We start from the raw sequence: 20529 nt of genomic DNA on the forward strand, positions 1-20529 counted from the left end.
TTCAAGCCATTGCTGCAGCAGAGTGAAATGCTCCTGAGGCCAGCATTCATGTGGGAAGAGCAGTGGCCATATTTTACCCTTTCCTTCCTGAAGAGAAGGAAAAGTTGAAATTACTGAAGGTACATGCCTTGATGGCAGCGGTCACCACAGAGACAGCTATGCCACTTGAGGGTGGTACAGCTCTGAAAGATATACACTATTATAAATTGGAGTCTGTACGCAAACAGGCCTCTGAAGTGACTGATTTGGGACTTATCTAGAGCATGTTTGCACTGGATTCAACAGATTCTTCGTTTCTCCATCTATACTTCTTCCCTTGGTACTCTGATCTTATCCCATGGTTTTCAGTTTCATCTTTACGCTGACGACTCCCAGATCTACCTTTCCACACTAGAAATCTCAGCAGGAATCCAGACCAAAGTATCAGCCTGCCTGTCTGACATTGCTGCCTGAATGTCTCACCGCCAACTAAAACTAAGCATGGCCAAGACTGAGCTTCTTATCTTTCCACCTAAACCAACCTCTCCTCTTCCCCCATTCTCTATTTCTGTGGATAACACTCTCATCCTTCCTGTCTTATCAGCTCGTAACCTTGGGGTCATCTTTGACTCCTCCCTCTCCTTCTCTGCACATATTCAGCAGATTGCTAAAACCTGTCATTTCTTTCTCTATAATATCACCAAAATTTGCCCTTTCCCTTCTGAGCACACTACCAGAACCCTCATCCACACTCTTATCACCTCTCGCTTAGACTATTGCAGCTTGCTTCTCACTTAGCCATCTTTCTCCTCTTCAATCTGTTCAAATTTTTGCTGCACGACTAATATTCTGCCAATGTCGCTATGCTCATATTTGCCCTCTCCTCAAGTCATTTCACTGGCTCCCTGTTTCCGCATACAGTTCAAACTCCTCTTATTGACTTATAAGTGCATTCACTCTGCAGCTCCCCAATACCTTTCCACTCTCATCTCTCCCTACACTCTTCCCCGGGAACTCTGTTCACTGGGTAAATATCTCTTACCTGTACCCTTCTCCTCCACCGCTAACTCCAGACTCCGTTCCTTTTATCTTGCTGCACCTTATGCCTGGAATAGACTTCCTGAGCCGGTACGTCAAGCTCCATCTCTGTCCGTCTTCAAATCTAAGCTAAAAGCCCACCTTTTTGATGCTGCTTTTAACTCCTAACCCTTATTCACTTTGTTCAGAACCCTTATTTTATCATCCTCGCTTTAATATTCCCTTATCTCTTATTTGTCCTGTTTGTCTGTCCTAATTAGATTGTAAGCTCTGTCGAGCATGGACTGTCTCTTCATGTTCAAGTGTACAGCGCTGCGTATATCTAGTAGCGCTATAGAAATGATAAGTAGTAGTAGCAGCATGTTTGCACTGGATTCAACAGACAGGAGACGTGTCATAGGAGGAGGAGTCCAAAGAAGCAGCCTGCGTGGAATTTTGTATGGCCTATGTGGCTGATTCTTGTATGATCTGAGAAGGACCTCAACCATATTTGCCAGTACCTGTTTACATTAGGGAGTTCTTATGGTTGTATTATTGGTCAGCAGATACAGCCTCAAACTCACTTTAGCTGATTACCCCCACCTTTAGCCAATTATCCTTTAAGGGGATAGTTGGTCTTTGGAGAAGATTTAGAAAAGATTGTTAATGATCTGGGAGAGTTAAGGCCTTAGGGGTTGCCAGAAGGTTCCCCCAGAGCTCAACAAGTTTGCTTGTAATTCCAGGATGCAAGGTTTTATGGACCTAGCAGATCCAGTTTGCAGCACTCATTGCTGTAGGACAGATCTTTTATCCTTTTGCCTTCATTGTAGAAAAGGTTACCAGGGTCAAAGGACTGCAGGAAGTTCTTGAGGTTCACAATGAAGCACTCTAGGATCAACCCTCAATGAAGTGGATAGGGAGTCAGCTGTCTGCATTTTCCGAAGAGTGGGCCCAAAACATTTCAGACGTGTGGGTTTTGGATGTTGTCAAAGGAGGATACAAATAGGAATTTTTCCACCATCTTGTAGATACTTTTTTTAGACTCTTCTTGTCAAATGCTTGCCAAAAAGGCTGCAGTGTTATCTACATTGCACCCAGAGCCATTAGCCTTTCCAGTTGCTCTTGTCCCAGAGCAGGAGAGAGGGCAAGACGATATTCAGTTTAATTTCTGGTTCCAAAGAAAAAAAGATTCCTTCTGGCCAATCTTAATTTGAAGGAGTGAACTGGAATCTCTGTTTTCCCCATTTCAGGATGGAAACCTTGTACTTGGTCACTTTGGTGATATTGGCAGGAGAATTTCACTTAGCTCTTCTTCTCAAGGAAGCCTATTTGCATATTCCTTCTTAAGTTTCACAAAACCCAGTGTTTTGTTTCACACCATTCCCTTCTTTCTTCCTAAAGGTGGTGTCTGTTTTCCATATGAATCAGGTGGTCAGGTTACCTCCCTTTCAGTGGGAAGATTGGGGGATGAGTTCGGAGTTCTCAGATGTTTAGATATTCATAGAGTTTTGTTCTATTACCTGGATGTAACTAGTAAGTTCCATAGATCTGTTTGTTTACTTGTATTTGGTGGAACTATGAAAGGATAGGTAGCCCTGAAAGCCACTAATTCTCCTTGGCTGAAGGAAACAGTTACTCTAGCCTACATTCTCAAAAGCTGATAAGTTCTCTCAGAGCTGATTTGACCAGGGTGTTAGAGGCTTCTTGGACTGAGTCTGAGGTTGCTAACTGGATGCAGATTCGCCCGACAGGTTTTATCTAGTCCTTGGTTTACCCCATTACATGTAGGGATTTATAGCTTTGCTTTTCTTAAGGAATACAGTGGGGTAACCCCTGTTGGGTGAATCTGGATCCAGTTGGCAATCCTAGCTGAGTTTGGCTCAGTCTACCTGGGAGAAATTTGTAGGGCCACTCTCTGGTCTTTATATTCTTTTACAAAATTTTACAGTTTAGATGTACAAGCCAGGCAAGAAGCAGCTTTCTTACATATGTAATCTGGACTGGTCTGGTTAGGACCAAAAGGATTGAAAATTTGGTCTTGCCTGATAATTTTCTTGCATCTAACCAGACCAGTCCAAAAGCCCATCCTTATTTGGTACTCTGTTTTAGTTTCTGGCCTTGTGTAGCCTGTGCAGAGGAGCTGTAATCACCTTCGGTTATCTCAAGGAAGCATGTCTTTAAGTGTTGGAGACAAACCAAACAGAGAGGGTAAACAGCATACATAGAAGATACAGAGAAAAAAAAGCAGCACTTGGCCTTCAAGACTGAGACAACAGGAGTATTTATTGATAGGTGACCCGACACGGGCCGTGTTTCGGCGTTAAACAACACCTGGCTCAGGGGTCTAACAACAAAACATATAAAAACATATATATCACCATAAAAAACCTTGATTTAATAAAATAACATAATAATAAGAACATATAATGTAAAATCTACCCCCCCCCCCCCCCCCCCGTCGATGGATAACAGTGTGTGATAGCCTTTGGCCAGAGGCAGCCACAATGATTTCTGAGATTTTCGGGGGCTGGAGACCCACCAAACCTCCAGCCCCCCCCCCCCCCCCCCCCCCCCCCGTCGCTGGGTGGGAGGGTGGGTGGGACAGCGTTTGGCCGGAGGCAGCCACCACAATTTCTGGGGGGGGGCTGGAGACCCACCTGATCTCCAGCCCTCCCTGGGCATGGAGGGGGTTGGATCGTCGGGGGGACCGGAGGTCCACCGGACCTCCAGCCCCCCCGTCGCTGGGTGGGAGAGGGTTTGGCCGGCGCCGGCGGCCTCGACGTTTTCTGGAGGTTTAGGGAGGGGGGCTGGAGACACGTTGTTTGGTCCTCCAGCCCTCGTTGTTCGGGCCTCGGCAGGCTTTTTGACAGGTTTGGGCTTTTGACAGCCCAGACCTGTCAAGTGCAGGAGGATTGTGCTGAGCGCATGCTCAGGCGCAATTCTCCCACACTTAAACATGATAATCAAAGATAATAGCGCTGCTTAGATTTGCATGCATTATCTTTGATCATCGATGCAGAAAAGCCCTGTGCTGTCCCGGCGCTATTTTTAGGGCGCTGTTTGGAACAGCACGGGGCTTTTGATCATCTGGGCCTTAGGGACCACACATCAGTAATGGATATGAAGACAAAAAACTGAACTGGAACCTCAAGAAATCAGACTTTTTATGTACAGCAAAAAAGAGAAATAGAAACTGAAGTGCAAAATAATAGAGATGTACATTTCCAAAAACAGACATATTTCAATTAATATGAAATTCAAAATAAAATACTTATTTCTACCTTTGTTGTTTAAACAATTTATTTTTCCCTTTGATGTGGGTCCCAGGGTCTCTTCTGTTTTTTTTCCTTGTTTCTTCTATCTTTGTATGGTCTCCTGTCCATGTGACATTTCTTCTGTCCATGTCCACTATCCATTCCTCTGCACCCATATTTGTTCTATCCAGCATCTCCCTTCTGTGTCCGTGGCTCTGTTCCTATTCTGCCCCCTTACTGCCCCCCTCCCCACAAGTCCTGCCCCTCGCCCTCTCCCTTCTTCCTAGTCTACCTTGTCCCCAGGCTCTGGTATATCTCCCCCTTCTTCAGTCTGGTTTCTCTCTTCTCTGCAGCTCCGCACAAGTCATGTCACTTTTCTCCCTTCTCTCTCCTGTCCCCACATTCCTTAGGGGGTCTTTTACTAAGGCACACTTAAGTTTTTAGCGCACACTAAAATTGGGCACATGCTAAACATTAGAGATACCCATAGGAATGCATTGGCGTCTCTAATGTTTAGCAGGTGCCCAATTTTAGCGTGCGCTAAAAAGGTGAGCACTCCTTAGTAAAAGAGGTCGGAGTAATTATCCAGCCTTGGGGTCCCTTCTGTGTGATGCATCCTGCCTATGCAGAAAAGAGGAAGTTGCATCAGAGGAGGTGGGACGCACCTGAGGAGAGACCCTGAGACCAACTTGAAGGCTGCCCATTTTAAGTGAAGAGGTACTAAAGAGCACCGGGGGGGGGGGGGGAGAGCAGTGAGAGGGGCAGACTCGCGCCAGGGTGGAGTGGTGCAGTTAAATAATAATAACAGAACTTGTTACCTGCTCAAGCCTTCCAGTTTAGAGCGGTTAACAAAGCAGGATTGGTTATTACCAGGAAGTGCAATAAAACTTAAATACAAAAAAATATTTCCATAAATCTTAATTAAACCAATTATGCTACACATGATTTAAAACACACTTCCTAAATAAAAATGTTTTTGATCTAATTATAATTGAAATGTCTTTTCCTAATCTCGCAGCTCAAAAAGCCAGCAAATACTCAGATTTTCATCCTTTTAATACCTTTCGGAGATGGAAAAGAAAAAAGATTCTCATACCCTTTCCTGAAATTCTTGGTGCTTATCACCAAGTTAAAATGATTAAAAAAAACCATATAAAACCTTATAAAGAAAATATGACAACTTGAATAAAATTCTTGCACCAACTGGCAGCTAGGATAGCTTAATATAATATTGAGATAGACTATCAGATTTTTTTCAAAGAGAAAATTAAATGGAGTGCAATGTGTTGAATAGTTTGAAGCTTTTTGAGTAATTATTTCGAACAGTCCAATTGACTCAAAATAATCAATTGTACCAGTATGTTGAACTGATCTTTAAATTATTTGTCATAATTTCCTAAAAAGTAGAAAAGTTTTCTAAATTAGAAAAGTTATGTGTTTCTAATGTTTATTTACTGTCTAGATGAATCCCCCAAAATTTAATACAGGATGACAATGTATAATCTTTCTGCCTAATCGTTATCATTGGTGGTGTCAAAACAGATCAATTCCCAAAGCGTATAAACTTTGTTTTATCTGAATTTAGCTTCAGTTTATGTTTAGACATTCAGGGCCCTGTTTACTAAGCCTTGTAGTAGGTGCATTAGCGTTTTTAACACACGTTAACAATGTAAGTGCTTACAATCTCCCTGTAGGCGCCTACACTTTCTCTTTTCCTATCATGACTTAACAGTATTGATTTTATCTAGGTGGACAGATCTTGATTAATGGATCATCAGAAGTCAGCCAAGTTTCTATGAAAAATACACAACCTGGTAGTTGTTCCTCTATCCAGGTTCTAATAATAGGAACCTTATTTTTTACAGACCTAACATTGGCATAACAGCAGGGTCTGGTACCATAGAGACACCTTCCAAAGCATTGCACTCAAATATAAGATTTTGTCTAGACTTAATTGAGGATGCTACAAATTTCTTCCTAATTTGTGGATGTCTGGGTCTTATCTGTGCCTCGACATTATTAGACACACTATTCTCACAGTTAATTAAATTCTGATATTGATAACTATATGTTCTTCGAGATTTAACATGATTAGAGAACAGATAAATTGCAGACAAACGTGAAGGAAGCCATGCATAACTAGCAATGCAACCCCTATCCCACCCATCCCATAAGAATATACAAAACAATAATAAGTGTACGTTGGAAGAGAATCATTCCACAAGTCCTAGCTCGTTGGATATCTGCTAATTACTCTGTGTCTCATATACTTTCCTCTGAGCATTCATGCACTCTGTCACTGTCTACTCCAACAGTCTGTAGATGAAAATATAATTTACTGGGTGAATAGTTCATTCGTTGCTTCAGAGACTGACAAAAGCAAAAAAAAATGAAAAAAATACATAACACTGACTTACCTTATTCCGCTCATCATGGAGCTGCTCTTCCCTTCTTCCTCACTTTTAGTCTGTCAGGACTTGGCTTTTTTTTTTTTTACCAGCAACTCAACAGGCAGCTTCTATAAAACTAAAAGATACTACCAAACATCTCTCTCGTTGTCCACTTTATCAGTGGGTGCCCTGAACCCAAGGGGAGCTGTCTGTTAATATCCCCCAAACACTACTTTTTGATCACCGCCTAAACTCATTTGTCATATGGAAGAACCCCTTGGATATTCTCTCCCCCAGTACCCTTCACCACTTTACAGCTCACTTGCTGCACATCTTCACACTTGTTGTAGACTGTCTGCAAAACTTTGGTCAGTTATCTACCCCGTCAAACTCTGCACTGATCATAGGATTTTCCAACAAACACTTTACTTACAATAATTACAGGTGAAAGGAGGCAAAACCTAAACCCTCCCGCTTTCCTTTGTCCAGGGCCTTGTTCTGTACTCAGGACCCCACTGATTCAGGAGCCCTGCACTCCCTTTTGTCAGTACATCTGAAAGGATACAAGGAAAGCATCGATTCCTGGCACAGGCAGCTCCTTGTGACTCTGGGCAAATCACTTAACCCTCCATTGCCCGCCGCATTGAGTCTGCCATGAGTGGGAAAGCGCGGGGTACAAATGTAATAAAAAACAAAATCTAAAACACTTTAGTTTATAAACTTTTTCCATTGGGGAGAGCTAAGTAGAAAAATCACTTGGCTTTCTATGATTTCATGCACACAGGTAAAGTCAAATGGTACTCTGCTTAAGCAATCGCATGATAGATCAACAACATTGGAAATAGAGGCCCGTGTAATTACTGGGACACTTTATAATAGGTGTTACAATATAAATCCAGAACTGATGCAACTAAGCATATTGGGGAGTGATTTTTATACTGTCTACATTGGGACAAAGTCCACTGGTACTTTGTATTCATGGACTTCATGCCAGTTCTCAAAGGGGAAGCACATGTGTACTTTGATTTTGAAACCTGTTGCAGGTAAACATGCGCCCCAGCTTTTTATATAAGTTTTTTCACACAATATAACATACATAGAGTTGAAAATAAAATTTAAACACCTTCCAGTATCAGCTTTGGGATCACCTTTCCTAAATGCTGTAGGAGAATACTGTGTATTTAAGACTTCTTATATACTGTTTCCTCTCGCTTATTAAAGAATGAATGTTATTCTCAATACTGAAGAATGAACAAAATCCAGATTGAGAAAAATGAAAAACGCTATGTTCCAAAAATTCTGTTAATTGGGAAACAACTAAGCCTTCCAGCAACTTAGCAAACAACAGTATAGATGCCACTGATCTGTAATTATATACCAGTGAAAATTGAAACATTCTTATCTTTATTGATAGGCGTAACTATAATCTCCCCCAGATCTGCAGGAAAAATACCAAAATTCAACTGCAATTGAATCCATTCAAACAGCTGGAACCTAAAATTCAAAGGGGCTGATTTCCTAATATTCGGGGAACAAACATCCAGACCACAATATATCAGACCAAATTTTATCCACCAGGCTGGCTTGATAAATTGGTGGAATTGTCATATCCAATTTCAATAGAGACAACACCAGATATTCATAAGTATTAAACACTGGATTACTAAATTGAGATCTGGTGCCATAATTTTATTTACAGAAAAAAAAACCCCAGCTAATTGTGAATCTGTTGGTGTTTTACCTGATGTATGAGCCTGTATTTTTTGTATATCTTAAAAACGGATTTACTACTTGAAACAAAATTTCCATATAGATGTGTATTTACTACTAAGGTTTTTAGATCCTTTATTGTTAAAGGGCCCCCTTTCTTTCTTAATCTGGCAGATTTAAAAGTATTTCTAAGGCATTTTGGGGCCCTTTTACTAAGGTGTGTAGGTGCCTATATGTGTCCAACAAGCGTCAGTTTGGAACTACTGCCTGGCTACTGCGTGCCCCGGGCGGTAATTCCATTTTTATGTGCGTCTGATACACGTCTCTGCAAATATTTTTTTTATTTTCTACTACGCAGTGCTAACAGAGCAGTAATTGGCAGTGTGCACGCTGATGATTACCACCCGGTTAACGCGTGATACCGTAGCTCTAAGTCAATGGGTGGTGGTAAGGTCTCAGACCCAAAATGGATTTGTGACAATTTTTATTTTGCCGCACGTCCATTTTCGTCCAAAAAAAAAAAAAAGGCCTTTCAGGCACGCTGAAAAATGTACTGTCGTGCGTCCAATACATGCGCCTACACCAGCGCAGGCCACTTTTCGGCACGCCTTAGTAAAAGGGCCCCTTTGCTTTTTAAACTTATTTGTCCCTCATTGGGTCATGCTGTCAGTCACAACAGTCCGTGGGAAGACAGAAAGTTTTTAAGTTAACCTTCCCATGCCTGTCATCAGTCTTCCTAATATGATTACTGGAATAATCTGTGCAGTTAGATTCTAAGGTAAGCATTGCGTTTTAGTATTTTTTTAATGGTTCATGGCAGAATTTTGTGTCTTTATTTTTCATTTTAGTTTTTTACTTTCATGTTTTCCTTCTGTTCACCTTTTTGCTGAAATTTAATACGTATTTATCCTTGTAATGAGAGGCTGGTTGATGGTGGGATTTGATATTTTCTTTTCTTCTATGTTTGACTTCATTTTTTTATTTTACTTTTCTTTCTTATTTGCACTCTTTTCTGATTATCCTCCTCCAGTTTGTTTGGCACATCTGGTTGGTTTAATTTTGATCGCTACAAGGGTGTCATATTTGTATCGTTTGGATTTTTTTTGTGTGTGTTTGTGTGGAGAGGTTGATACTTGATGGCTTTCTTAGTGGGCCTTTTACTAATGCTTAAAAATGCTGCACGTTCTATTTTATACCTCTGGGAAATGGGGAACGTAGTGCACGCTAATCTTTAGTAAAAGGGCCCTTTAATGGGTAGTGTTTACTGTTTTTTTTTTCCTATGCCTTCTTTTTGTTTTTTTTTTTAATTAAGACTTGGAGTGTGTAGTCTTCATATTTTATTTTTATTTGTTGCATTTGTATCCCACATTTTCCCACCTATTTGCAGACTCAATATATACATTTCCCCCCTTTTATCCTTATTTTTTATAGGATAGCACTATATGGCCCCCACAGTGGGATGTGTCTTCTCTTCTTTTTTTTTCCTTTTCATCACTTCTTTTCCTCTTTTTTTTTTTCTTCTTAATTACTGTTTGTTGTCATAGTCTTATTGTTCTATGATGCACAGCTCTTAGGCCAAATTTAAAGAACAGTCCATCAAAAGTGTTTCGTGTTATAAAAGCCTTCTTAAGGTAAAGGTTTTTCTACTTTTGTATTTCTGTATTTTTGGTTTTAATTTAATTTTATATATATATTTTTTATTTTTAAGAACATAAGCATTGCCATATTGGTGCAGACCGAAGATCCATCAATCCCAGTATTGTTTCCAACAATGGCCAATTTCTTATGCTACTTATCCTAGAAATAAGCAGTGGATTTTCCCAAGTCAGTCTAGTCTCGAGATGAGCCTGAATGATTTATCCCTCTCCTTATGTACAATCCCATTCTGTCCTATCAGCATTGTAGTTCATCCCCCTTTCTTTTTTCTTTCTTTTCTTTTTAGAGTGTAAGCCCCCCAGAAATCATAGTACAATGGGGCGGGATAGTAAATTCTTAATAAACTTGAAACTTGAATAATGTCTTATGGACTTTTCTTTTTGGAAATTATCCAATCCTTTTTTTAAACCCTACTAAGCTAACTGCTTTTACCACATTCTCTGGCAGCGAATACCAGAGTTTAATTACACGGTTTGTTTTAAATTTACTACTTAGTAGCTTCATTGCATGCCACCTAGTCCTAGTATTTTTGGAAAGCGTAAACAAGCAATTTACATCTGCTCATTCCACTCCACTCATTATTTTATAGACCTCTTTCCATTATGTTCATTCCCACTATTCCAGGACGAGTGGGTAGTTACGTCCATCGACCAGCAGGTGGAGATACTGAGGAGCTGAGCTGCTAGCATGGAGCTCTGTTCTGTATCTCCAGCAGGTGGATGGACAGACTTCCTCCCTCTGGTTCTGAGGCCTTGCTCCTGGTCCAGTTGGTCAACTGGTTCCCAGTTGAGCAGAGTGAGCAGTTGAGCAGACATACCTAGTGGTGCTGGGTCCCTGTCGTGCCTTTCCCCTGTCGTGAGTCTGGCAGACCGGTGCTGCTGCCGTGCCCTGCTCTGAAAGGGGGGGGGGGGGTGACTTTGTCCCTGGGTAGCGTGGACCCAGGGTGGTGGGTCTTTTCTGCTGTGCTTCAGGCCTTGGGACATTGATGGGAGCACTGTGTGTTGGTGCTACCAAAAAAAAAAAAAACATGGAGGAAGTGGAGGAGCAGTTTAATGATTAGATCAGTGGAGTGAGAACCAGGGGAGCCTGGTTGAAATCTCACAACTGCTCCTTGAAGTCTTTGGCAGATACAAACAGACTGTGATTCCTCCAAAGACAGAAAACTGCCTAATCTACCTGAATGTAAAAAAAAAAAGAGACATATTTTTGCTTGTTTGTGCTGTGCTCCGGTTAAAAAAAAAAAGCGGGTATGTAGCGTGGTGTGCCACATGTTTTCCCGCGCAGCGGCAGTCTCTGGCCATGGCAAGCCCCGCTTAGTGTGTGACCTGCTGCCCGTCTTGCAGTGAGCAGTGTTCCTCCTTGGGCTGCTGCACGGTGTGCAGTCTGATTCGGGGTTCACACATACAGGGCGCGCTTGGTAACAGCAGCGCGTTTCTTTCAGCTCTGGTCCCTGGTGCAGGGCCTTGGTGCTTTGCCTCAGGAGGAGGCGGGAATGGCGGCCATTTGGTTTTTTTCAGCAGAAGCGAAGCCCCTGCGCAGGCAGCTGTGTAGGTGGGGGTCCCTTCGGGGGGCCTCCTGGGTCAGGGCCAACCCTTCGTCTGCTCCACTGGGCCTTGGGCTGGTGCTAGGAGCCTTTTCTCCAGCAGGCCTGGCATCTCTGGGGAGTGAGAGGAAATGGGGATCTCCCTGCCTGTTCCCAGGGGGTCGCGACTGCTGCCCTGTGGAGATTTAATCTCAGATTTCACTGCAGTTGGGCTGCTAGGAGGCGGCCCCCTGATTTCCAAGGCACTTTTCAACGCTCCCTTGGGGAGTTTCCAGAAGGTAGTCAGGCAGCTAGCCTTATGAAGAGCCTCAGGGGACTGTCCAGGGTATTTCTTCATTCACCTGGACATTCGGGTCCTGCTTGCCGCAAAGTGGAGTGCGTCTGACACAGGCCTACAGGTTGGGAGGACAGTGGCCTGTCCTTTTTCTCTGGTGCCAGAAGGAGGAGATGTTCCCTTACCTAAGTTGGACTCTGTGTCTGCAGTCACCTAGAGTACTACCTTCCCGGTGGTTGGCGGCCTGTTTTGTTTTTTCTTTTCTGGTTTGGGTGTTCAATTTCAGTGGGGGCGCCACCACACCAGCTAGGAACATCTAGGTGTTCTTTTCGATTCCCTGAGAGCTTGAGTGTTTCTCACAGAGGGATGGCGCTTTAAGTTAGCGCACTGGATTCTTTGCTTCTGCTTCGTTCCCAGCTTCCAGCCTGGGATTTTGTGCAGCTCCTTGGTTCTGTGACAGCGGCCCTGGAAGTGGTACTTTACCCTCGGATGCGGCCAATTTATAGGGCCCTGTTCAGCTCCTGGTCTCCGATTTCAGAGGGTTACAGCCTCTGGCTTCTTTGCCCCTGGTGGTCAGACAGACCTGAGGTGATTGTGGCTTCACCAGTCGTTCACCCTAGGAAGGCCCTCCCCGCTTCTGCCTTGGGAAGTGGGGTCTACGGTTGACAGTTTTTTGGGCTGGGGGGGCTCTTTGCAGGGGTCCCCTGGCAAGGCTCTTGGTTTCCAGTAGAGGTGCATTGGCCCTCTGGAGCTGTGAGGGGTGCGCTGAGCTCTGGAGGCTTTTGCTCCACTGTTTGGAATGCTTTGGTTTGGACCTTTTTGGACATTGCTATGGCACTAGCCTCTTCTACTAGCTAGGGGGGGGGGGGGGACTCCTAGCAGTCTGCTGGCTCTGGAGCTCAACTGGTTAATGGTCGGGGCAGAGAGACACCTGTTGTGCCTTTTGTCGGTTTTGAGGGGTCCCTCTCGTGGGGACCGACCTTCTTAGCAGGCACGCTCGGACTTCCAGCGATTGGGAGCTGTCGGTCGGGCCGTTACAGTTGCTGATGTGTCGATGGGGCTTGGTTCTCTTAGCCTATTCCTATGTCACCATTCCTCGGTTCTTCAGCCATCACAGGGAAGAGGACTCTCTGGGTCTGGACACCCTGGTACGTTTGTGTTTGAGCGAGAGACTCCTGTACGCCTTCCCCTGTGACGAAGTTAGGCCGGGAGTGGAGGAGAGTGGGAGACCTTCGGGATACAGTGCTCCTGTTCTCCAGCCTAGACACTGCTCCAGTGGTATGCAGATCTTGTGAAGCTCCTAGTTGGGGAGCTAATGTGATTCCCTCAAGTTCAAGGTTCTTCTGTTAGGGTCTCATGGTCATGGAGGATTCTTCTCCCTTTGGTCTTACGGCCTGGCCCTTGAGAGGGCTTGGCTAAGGAAGAAGGATTATTGGTTTCGGTCCTTGTTTCCCTGCCGCAGGCTAGGAAGTGCACTTCTTCCTTGGCGCCTGTCAGAACTTTGCTTCCTCCCTGGGCCATTTCCTGGCATTTTTGCGGGAGGGAGTATCAAGGGCTAGTGCTGGGTTCCTTGTGGGTTCCAGTGGCAGCCCTGACTTGCTTTCAGAGTCGTTGGCAGACCTCTTCTTTAGTGGCTCTTCCGGTTGTGATTCGTTTTCAGAGAGGTGTGGGTTGCTTACGCTGCCCTTCGCGTGCCTTTTCCGAATGGGATTTTATGCTGGTCCTTCGGGTGCTGCAGCACTCTCCATTTGTGCCCCATCGCTAGGTGATCCTGATAGTTCTCACGTATAACTCGGTTTTATTAGGGCGCCCGTTAGCCTGTTGCTTCTTGCAACTTCAGGCTCCTTCTTAGGACCCTTTCTCCATCTTTGTTTTGGAGGCGGGGTCTCGTTTCGGGCAGTACCGTCCTTCTTGCCCGAGTGATTGTTGGTTTCTTTTTTTTTTTTTTAGTCGTCTATTTGCCTCTTGCAGGCTTCTGAACTTTCACAGGGCTCCCTTGTGTTTTTTCGAGGTTCCCGATGTCTTCCGCCTTTCGTATAGACCTTTTGTGCTGTTTGGTAAGCAGCAGTTGGGTCTCATCACTTCCAAGGCTTCCTTTGCCCGGTGGGTGAAGGTGGCCGTGGTCTCTGCTTGTATTCTGGGAGGCTCTTCTCCTCCTTGTGTTGGAAGGCACACTCTCCTGGGTGTGTGACTACATCTCAGGCAAAGGCTTCGTTGTCTTCTCTGATGGATATTTGTAGGGCAGAAGCATGGGCTTCTCTGATTTCCTTCAGTAGCATGATAGTATAGCGGGGGCCACACAGGCAGCGGCTGCATTTGGGGTGTCAATTCTGCTTGTGGCAGATTTGGCTTCCCACCCTTGTAGGGATAGCTTTTGAACATCCCACGCGTCCTGGAATAGTGGGAATGAACGTAATAGAAGGAGAAATTAGGACTTACCTGATCATTTTCTTTCCATTAGTTCTTCACACTATTCCAGGAGCCCTCCCGTGGTTCGACGCCCTGCTTGGTGGCTCTATGCACAGTCTTTGTATCCTGTTTTCCAGGGACCTTGTCTTCTTGAGGCTACATGTGTTGGTTGCTGACCATGCGCCTGATTGGGCGTTCTTTCTTCTTTGCTTGAGGACTGATACTGTGGAGCTGAGCTGCTAGCAGGGAGCTATGTATTGGTGCTCAGTTCTGTATTTTCTATCTCCACTTGCTGGTCGATGGACTCAACTACCCCCTCATCCTGGAATAGTGTGAAGAACTAATGGAAAGAAAATGATCAGGTAAGTCCTAATTTCTCCATCTCCCTTCAGCCGTCTCTTCTCCAAGCTGAAGAGCCCTAGCCAATTTAGCCTTATTTATAGGGAAGTTGTCCCATCCCCTTTATCATTTTTGTCACCCTTCTCTGTACCTTTTCTAATTTTGCTATTTGTTTTGAGATGCGGTGACTAGAATTACACATGTATCATTTTGCACTTGCTCACATTAAGCGTCATCTGCCATTTGGATACCCAGTCTCGTAAGGGCTTCTTGCTATTTTTCATAATCCTCTAGTGATTTAACAACTTTGAATAACTTTGTGTCATCAGCACATTTAATTACCTCACTAGTTATTCCCATCTCTAGATCATTTATAAATATGTTAAAAAGTAGCGGTCCCAGCACAGATCCTTGGGGGGAACCCCACTAACTACCCTTCTCCATTGAGAATACTGACCATGTAACACTACTGTTTTTATTTTTCCTCTTCCATGGTTCTTGGTTGGTCCCATGTTAAAGTTCAAAGAACACAAGAATGATAAACCCCTGAGGCAGGCAGGAGTGCCAAAACATGTCAAGCACTTTTAAGTGTCAATTGACTAGACATGTTATGTGATTGATGTTAAATACTGACTATTGGCTGTTATGTTTTATATCCATGTTTTGATATTTTTTTTATGGACTAATCATATATATTTTGGTTAATCTGACTTGATGATACTCCTTGTTTTGCCCCTAGGTTCCATGACCTATCAGTATGACTTTGCACAAAACATACTACCTTCACAGATTAGCACTTGCATGACAGTAATGGTCTTTTCCCATTTTTAAGTTTTCCCTTCTTTCTCACAGAATCAAGTAAAGAACAGTTTGCTTCTACAAACATTGCTGAAGAACTTGTAAAATTATTCAAGAAACAGACAGAACATGAAAAAAGAGAGATGATTTTTGAGGTGTTGGCTCCTTTGGCAGAAAATGGTAAGATCTTTATTTATTTTTTAAATCCTTGGTTTGTTCTAATAGTGTTAATTGTGCAAGCTGTTGTTTGCTTCTTCCTTGTCAATCAATAGCTGATTAAACAGTAAATCAGATATTTTTAGGGAATCTGTATTTACTTATGTATTAGCAATAGAAATTGCAGTGGAGCTTATGGAAAGTTTTTGTACTTGGGGAAAGAATCATTACCTTTTATTTTGTTTCAAATTCTACAAGATTGCTTGATTGGAATACTCATGACAAATTGGCTCCTTTATCAGAGAAGAAGAAAAGTAAGTCCGTTGTCCCCGTGGTATTCTCAAGAGCTGTTGGCACTGAAGAGGGAGAATAGAAAATTAGAATCTGGAAGAAACACAGAGATTTTGAATTGGAAAGAGCAATTCAAGAAATATTAATGAGCTGTTGACCAAGCTAAAAAAAAAATCCTATTACAATTTTTACATCATTAACTTGTTCAGACAAGGGGGGGGGGGGGGTTGTTTACTAAAGCTTAGCTTGAGTTATCTGCAGCAGGGCCCAAAGGAATAAAATGGGCCCTGCTGCAGATAACTCGAGCTAAGCTTTAGTAAGCAGGGGAGAAGGTTTTTTTTTAACACTGTCTGACAATATTTTACTGTCTGCTGAAGATCTTGTTAACTTTTTTCAAAATAAAGTAAACAAAATTAGAAATTCATTTTTGACTAATAAACTTGGAAATTGTAAGTTAGAATTTTCTTTGAGGGGGTGCAGACAGATGCTGGTATGATTTCTCAACTGTATTTCCTAATTGGGTTTCGTCGACTTTTAAGAAAACTCTCAGTAATTTTTTTTTTTTTTTTAATTTGCCCATCATTTTTGTTAGGATAGATTCTGGAATCTATTACTTTGTAGCTGACTTGTTAATCTTACTTTGCAAGAAGGATCTTATCCTAATTCAATAGCAATTATAGTTTTAACCCCATTTCCTAAATTCATAGGAGCAGATATGATGATAATAGATAACTACAGGCCAGTTGTCAGCATCCCATGGATGCAGAGGAAGTATGGGACAACATTTACAATTTGACATCTTGGCAGCCTTTGATGCAGTAGACCTTGAGTTGCAGCTTCAAAGGCTGGGTGAGATGGGAATTATAGGTCAAGTTATTGGTTTTCAGCATTTCTGAATAAACACTCTTATAGTATGCACAGACAGTTCATTAGTTTTGGTTAAGTGGTTGGCTATGTGTGGGGACCCACAGGGCTCCCCACTTTCACCTTTACTTTTTAATATATATTTAAGCCCATTGGGAAAAATTCTATCTGAATTAGATATTTACATCTTATCTTACACTGATGACATTTTAATTCCTGTTATAGGAGATTTTCTAGATACTTTGAGAAGAATAATAAATATTTTATTGGTGGACAGTTGGGCCAGGCAAAGTTTTTAAAATTAAGGGCCTCTTTTACTAAACTGCGCCGGTGATTCCTGCAATGCAAATGCAACGCAGCCCATTTGCTGTGCCATGAATCCGTAGTGTGGTTTAGTAAAAGAGGACCTAAATGAGCAAAAAAGCTAAGGTAGTTTGGTTTGGAAATTTTGAATCTCTAAATATTCAAACTGTATCTTTACCAACTGGGGAAAGTTTGCCTATTGAGAGTAAATCTAAAGTATTGGGTATGACTTTAGATTCCAAACTTACCTTTGAAGCTCGGGTAACGGAACTGACTAAGAATATTTTCTTTAGGTGCAGACAGTTGTGCACTATTAGATCGTCTCTGAGTCAGGAAAATTTTAGACTCATTTATCGTTTATTACATTTGCTGTACTGCTTTCGTTGCAAGCTAATTAAAGTGGTTTACAATTAAAAGAGGAAACAAAACAATAAAAACTGGGATACAGAAAGGAATGCCATTTATAGATAGGAAAATACTAACTACCTATTGCCATTTATGCACTAAATCAATCATACAAGGAGACATGCATACAGACAAGAGAATTCAAACGAAGTCCAGACAAAATCAAATTCACAAGTATCATCTACCAACCCTACAAGTCGTTTTGTTTCCCCAGCTTGAATATTGTAATCCTCTGAACAGTGGTATATCATCTACATTAGTATTTAAGCGTCACCTATTGCAGAACATGGCAACTGGACTGATTTATGTTTTGGGAAAATTTGAGAAAGCATCCCTACGGTTGAGAAATCTACTTTGGTTTCCTATAAAGCTTAGGATTTCTTTGTAAGTGTCTTGTTTAACTTACAAGCCATTATTTGGTATGAATTCTCTAACTCTTTCCTGGGTGCAGCTTCCTTCAAACAATTATTTTTTGGCTCCTACATCTAAAATGAAAGGACACCGCAGTGCATGAGATTCAATATAAATCTATTCTAGAACATTGCATTGACTATCAGAGTGTAAAAATTTGGAATGAAGTGGCATTAGAAGTAAGATCTGCTGCTTCTTGCTCTAAAGACATATCTGTTTTCAGCAGTAGGCTAGAATGTTTTTTACTTGTTTGAAACTGGCTTTAATTTCCTCCTAAATATATCGGGGAATCACTCTCTCTTTTTTTTTTTTTTTTTTTGTGATCTGCCTTTAATCCAGTGGACATAGACGGAATAGACATTGCAGAATAGGTCTAATTCTTATATAAATAAAGTTATCCAGAGCTTATCACATGAATTTAACTACACACTTAGAGCCTCTATAAGCCTCTGTTATGAATTATTATTTACAAAATTGACAATACAATACAAATTTAATGTATATTTTACCTAATATAAAATGCTACTCATAATGGCTTACTGCAAATAAATTTTAACAGCTAACACAATACTAATATGCTCAGATGTTGAGTCGGATGAATCCTGTAATCAAAGCCCCTGCTTCCCTATAGCATCTCCATTCTGCAATAAGTATTTCAAAAATTCATTTACACTGATTGTCCGGTCATCTACTATAATAAAACTCACCCTCAACGTTCTGAAGACAACGTTCTGAAGTCACTCAGTCACCCACTGAAGGGTTCTTGGATTCATGGTGGTGAAGCCACAACACTGACCATGTCTCTCTGCCCTGCCCTCGCATGACGGACCAATCAGAATAAACACCCTCAACATTCTGAAACACAAAGGACCATCACAACACCATTCCCAGGCAACACTAGGCAACATAAGACGGACCAATCAGAGGAATCTACGTGACAATAAGGGAGGAGCATTCCCCAGCAGAATGGCTCATTATCTGTGCAGCATGGAGAGCACAGAAACACCGCTGGAACAAGAGAAGAATATTCCTGCTGTGGGTATGTGCAAAAATAGACCGGAGGGGGGGGGGGGGAGAAATTTTTAAATGCCTAATGCCAGTACTGAAGAGTGCCAGAGGGCCTATAGCACAGACTATATTTGGGATCGCTTGACGTGGAGTCAGAGGAGCCGGAAAACGTGCCCGTCACCATCTGGGACGTGGACGAACAGGACAAGCTGCGGCCCAGCTGGAAGGATTACCCGTGACCCAGCCAGCAGCAAACAGCGACCAAGGAAGGGGGAGGAGTACTCCTTCCCTGCCTAGGAATCGCTGGAGACTGGCTGCCAAACTAACGAAACAACCGCACACCGACGCACCACCTCCATCATTCGAAATGCATCCACTCTTTCTTCAACAGAAATGCAAACTAATAATACAAAACAAACAAAGAATACATGGTTTCTCAGGCGGCTGCAGGTAACTCCCCACCCCCTTCCTCTTCCACTTTTGCCGAAGTGGCCAAGGACGTGCCCAACCATCCCCAGCCTCAGGCAAGTTGTCTCCCACCTCGGGGATTCCCCGAGCACCCGGAAAAAGACGGTGCTGATTCCTGCAGCACATAAATTTCCAGCATTCCCCTGCAGCCGGCCTGAAATGGACCAAACATACCGGATCACCCCCCGACGGCCCGAGACCGTGCTCTTCTCCCTTCCGCCAACTTAAAACAACCATCCCTGTCCTCAGGCAAGCCGTCACCCACCTCCAGGATGCCCAGAACCCCAGCCCAATGGAAAAAGATGGCGGCACTTCCAACAGCACATTTCTCTTCCAGCATTCCCCTACAGCAGCCCTGAAATGGCCAAAAAATACCGACAGACAAAGAACGTGCTCCTCTACCTTCCACCCATCTAAAACAACACTGCTGCGTCAGCACAACACAAAAAAAACATGGAAAAAAAAAAACAACACTCAACAAAGGCTGACATTTCACCAACAGAAAGACCCCCCTCCACAAACCTCCTTGACAGACAAAACCACACACACACAATACAACAGAAACACACCCTCAAAGCCACACACCAATCCAACCCACTTTGCCAGCTCAGCACATCCCCCAACCCCCAAGCAAAAAAACAAAACAAAAAAGACACACATCAACAACCTGCACACACACCGTACCCTCACACACTCACACACACACAAAATAACTCTGTGACACATACACACACACAACAAAAAAAACCATATGCTAGCGCCCGTTTCATTGGTTTCGGAAACGGGCCTTTTTTACTAGTGTAGTATAATTTGCATGTAATTGTACAGAACAATTACAGCTCAGGCAAAGGAGAAGAAACAGATTCCAAAGCAGAATAAATTTTAGAATGTTAATAGTGTATTATTTGTTATTGATGTGCAGCAATTCTGGAAGCAAGCATTGCTCCTGAAAAAATTTATGACCAACTGCATCCAAAGTCTTTGGGTCTTTCCTAGGAGGAAATAGAGGATGGGTCATGGATTTTGACAGCCTCAAAACACCACAGAGTGATGTGGAAGTTGTCTACAAAATAATGAGTGGGGTAGAGCGGACAGATGTGAAGCGTTTGTTTACACTTTCTAACAATAATAGAACCAGGGGACACAAGATGAAATTAGAATGTGGTAGGTTTAAAACAAATCGGAGAAAGTTTTTCTTTACTCAGCGCGTAGTTAGACTCAAACTCATTGCCGGAGAAGGTAGTGACGGCAGCT

At 42.7% G+C, this 20529-nt stretch overlaps 1 protein-coding gene across 3 annotated transcripts in view; it reads left to right on the forward strand.

The window, feature by feature from the left end:
- Positions 1–20529, forward strand: part of RAP1GDS1 (Rap1 GTPase-GDP dissociation stimulator 1) — a 222491-nt gene that overhangs the window by 137422 nt on the left and 64540 nt on the right. For all 3 annotated transcript variants that reach the window (XM_030190713.1, XM_030190714.1, XM_030190715.1), the window contains one exon: positions 15424–15549. In XM_030190713.1, the coding sequence (XP_030046573.1) occupies positions 15424–15549 (126 nt within the window). The remainder of the gene's footprint in view (positions 1–15423; positions 15550–20529) is intronic.

Source organism: Microcaecilia unicolor, chromosome 2, assembly GCF_901765095.1.
Source record: "Microcaecilia unicolor chromosome 2, aMicUni1.1, whole genome shotgun sequence".
Classification (NCBI taxonomy): Eukaryota; Metazoa; Chordata; class Amphibia; order Gymnophiona; family Siphonopidae; genus Microcaecilia; species Microcaecilia unicolor.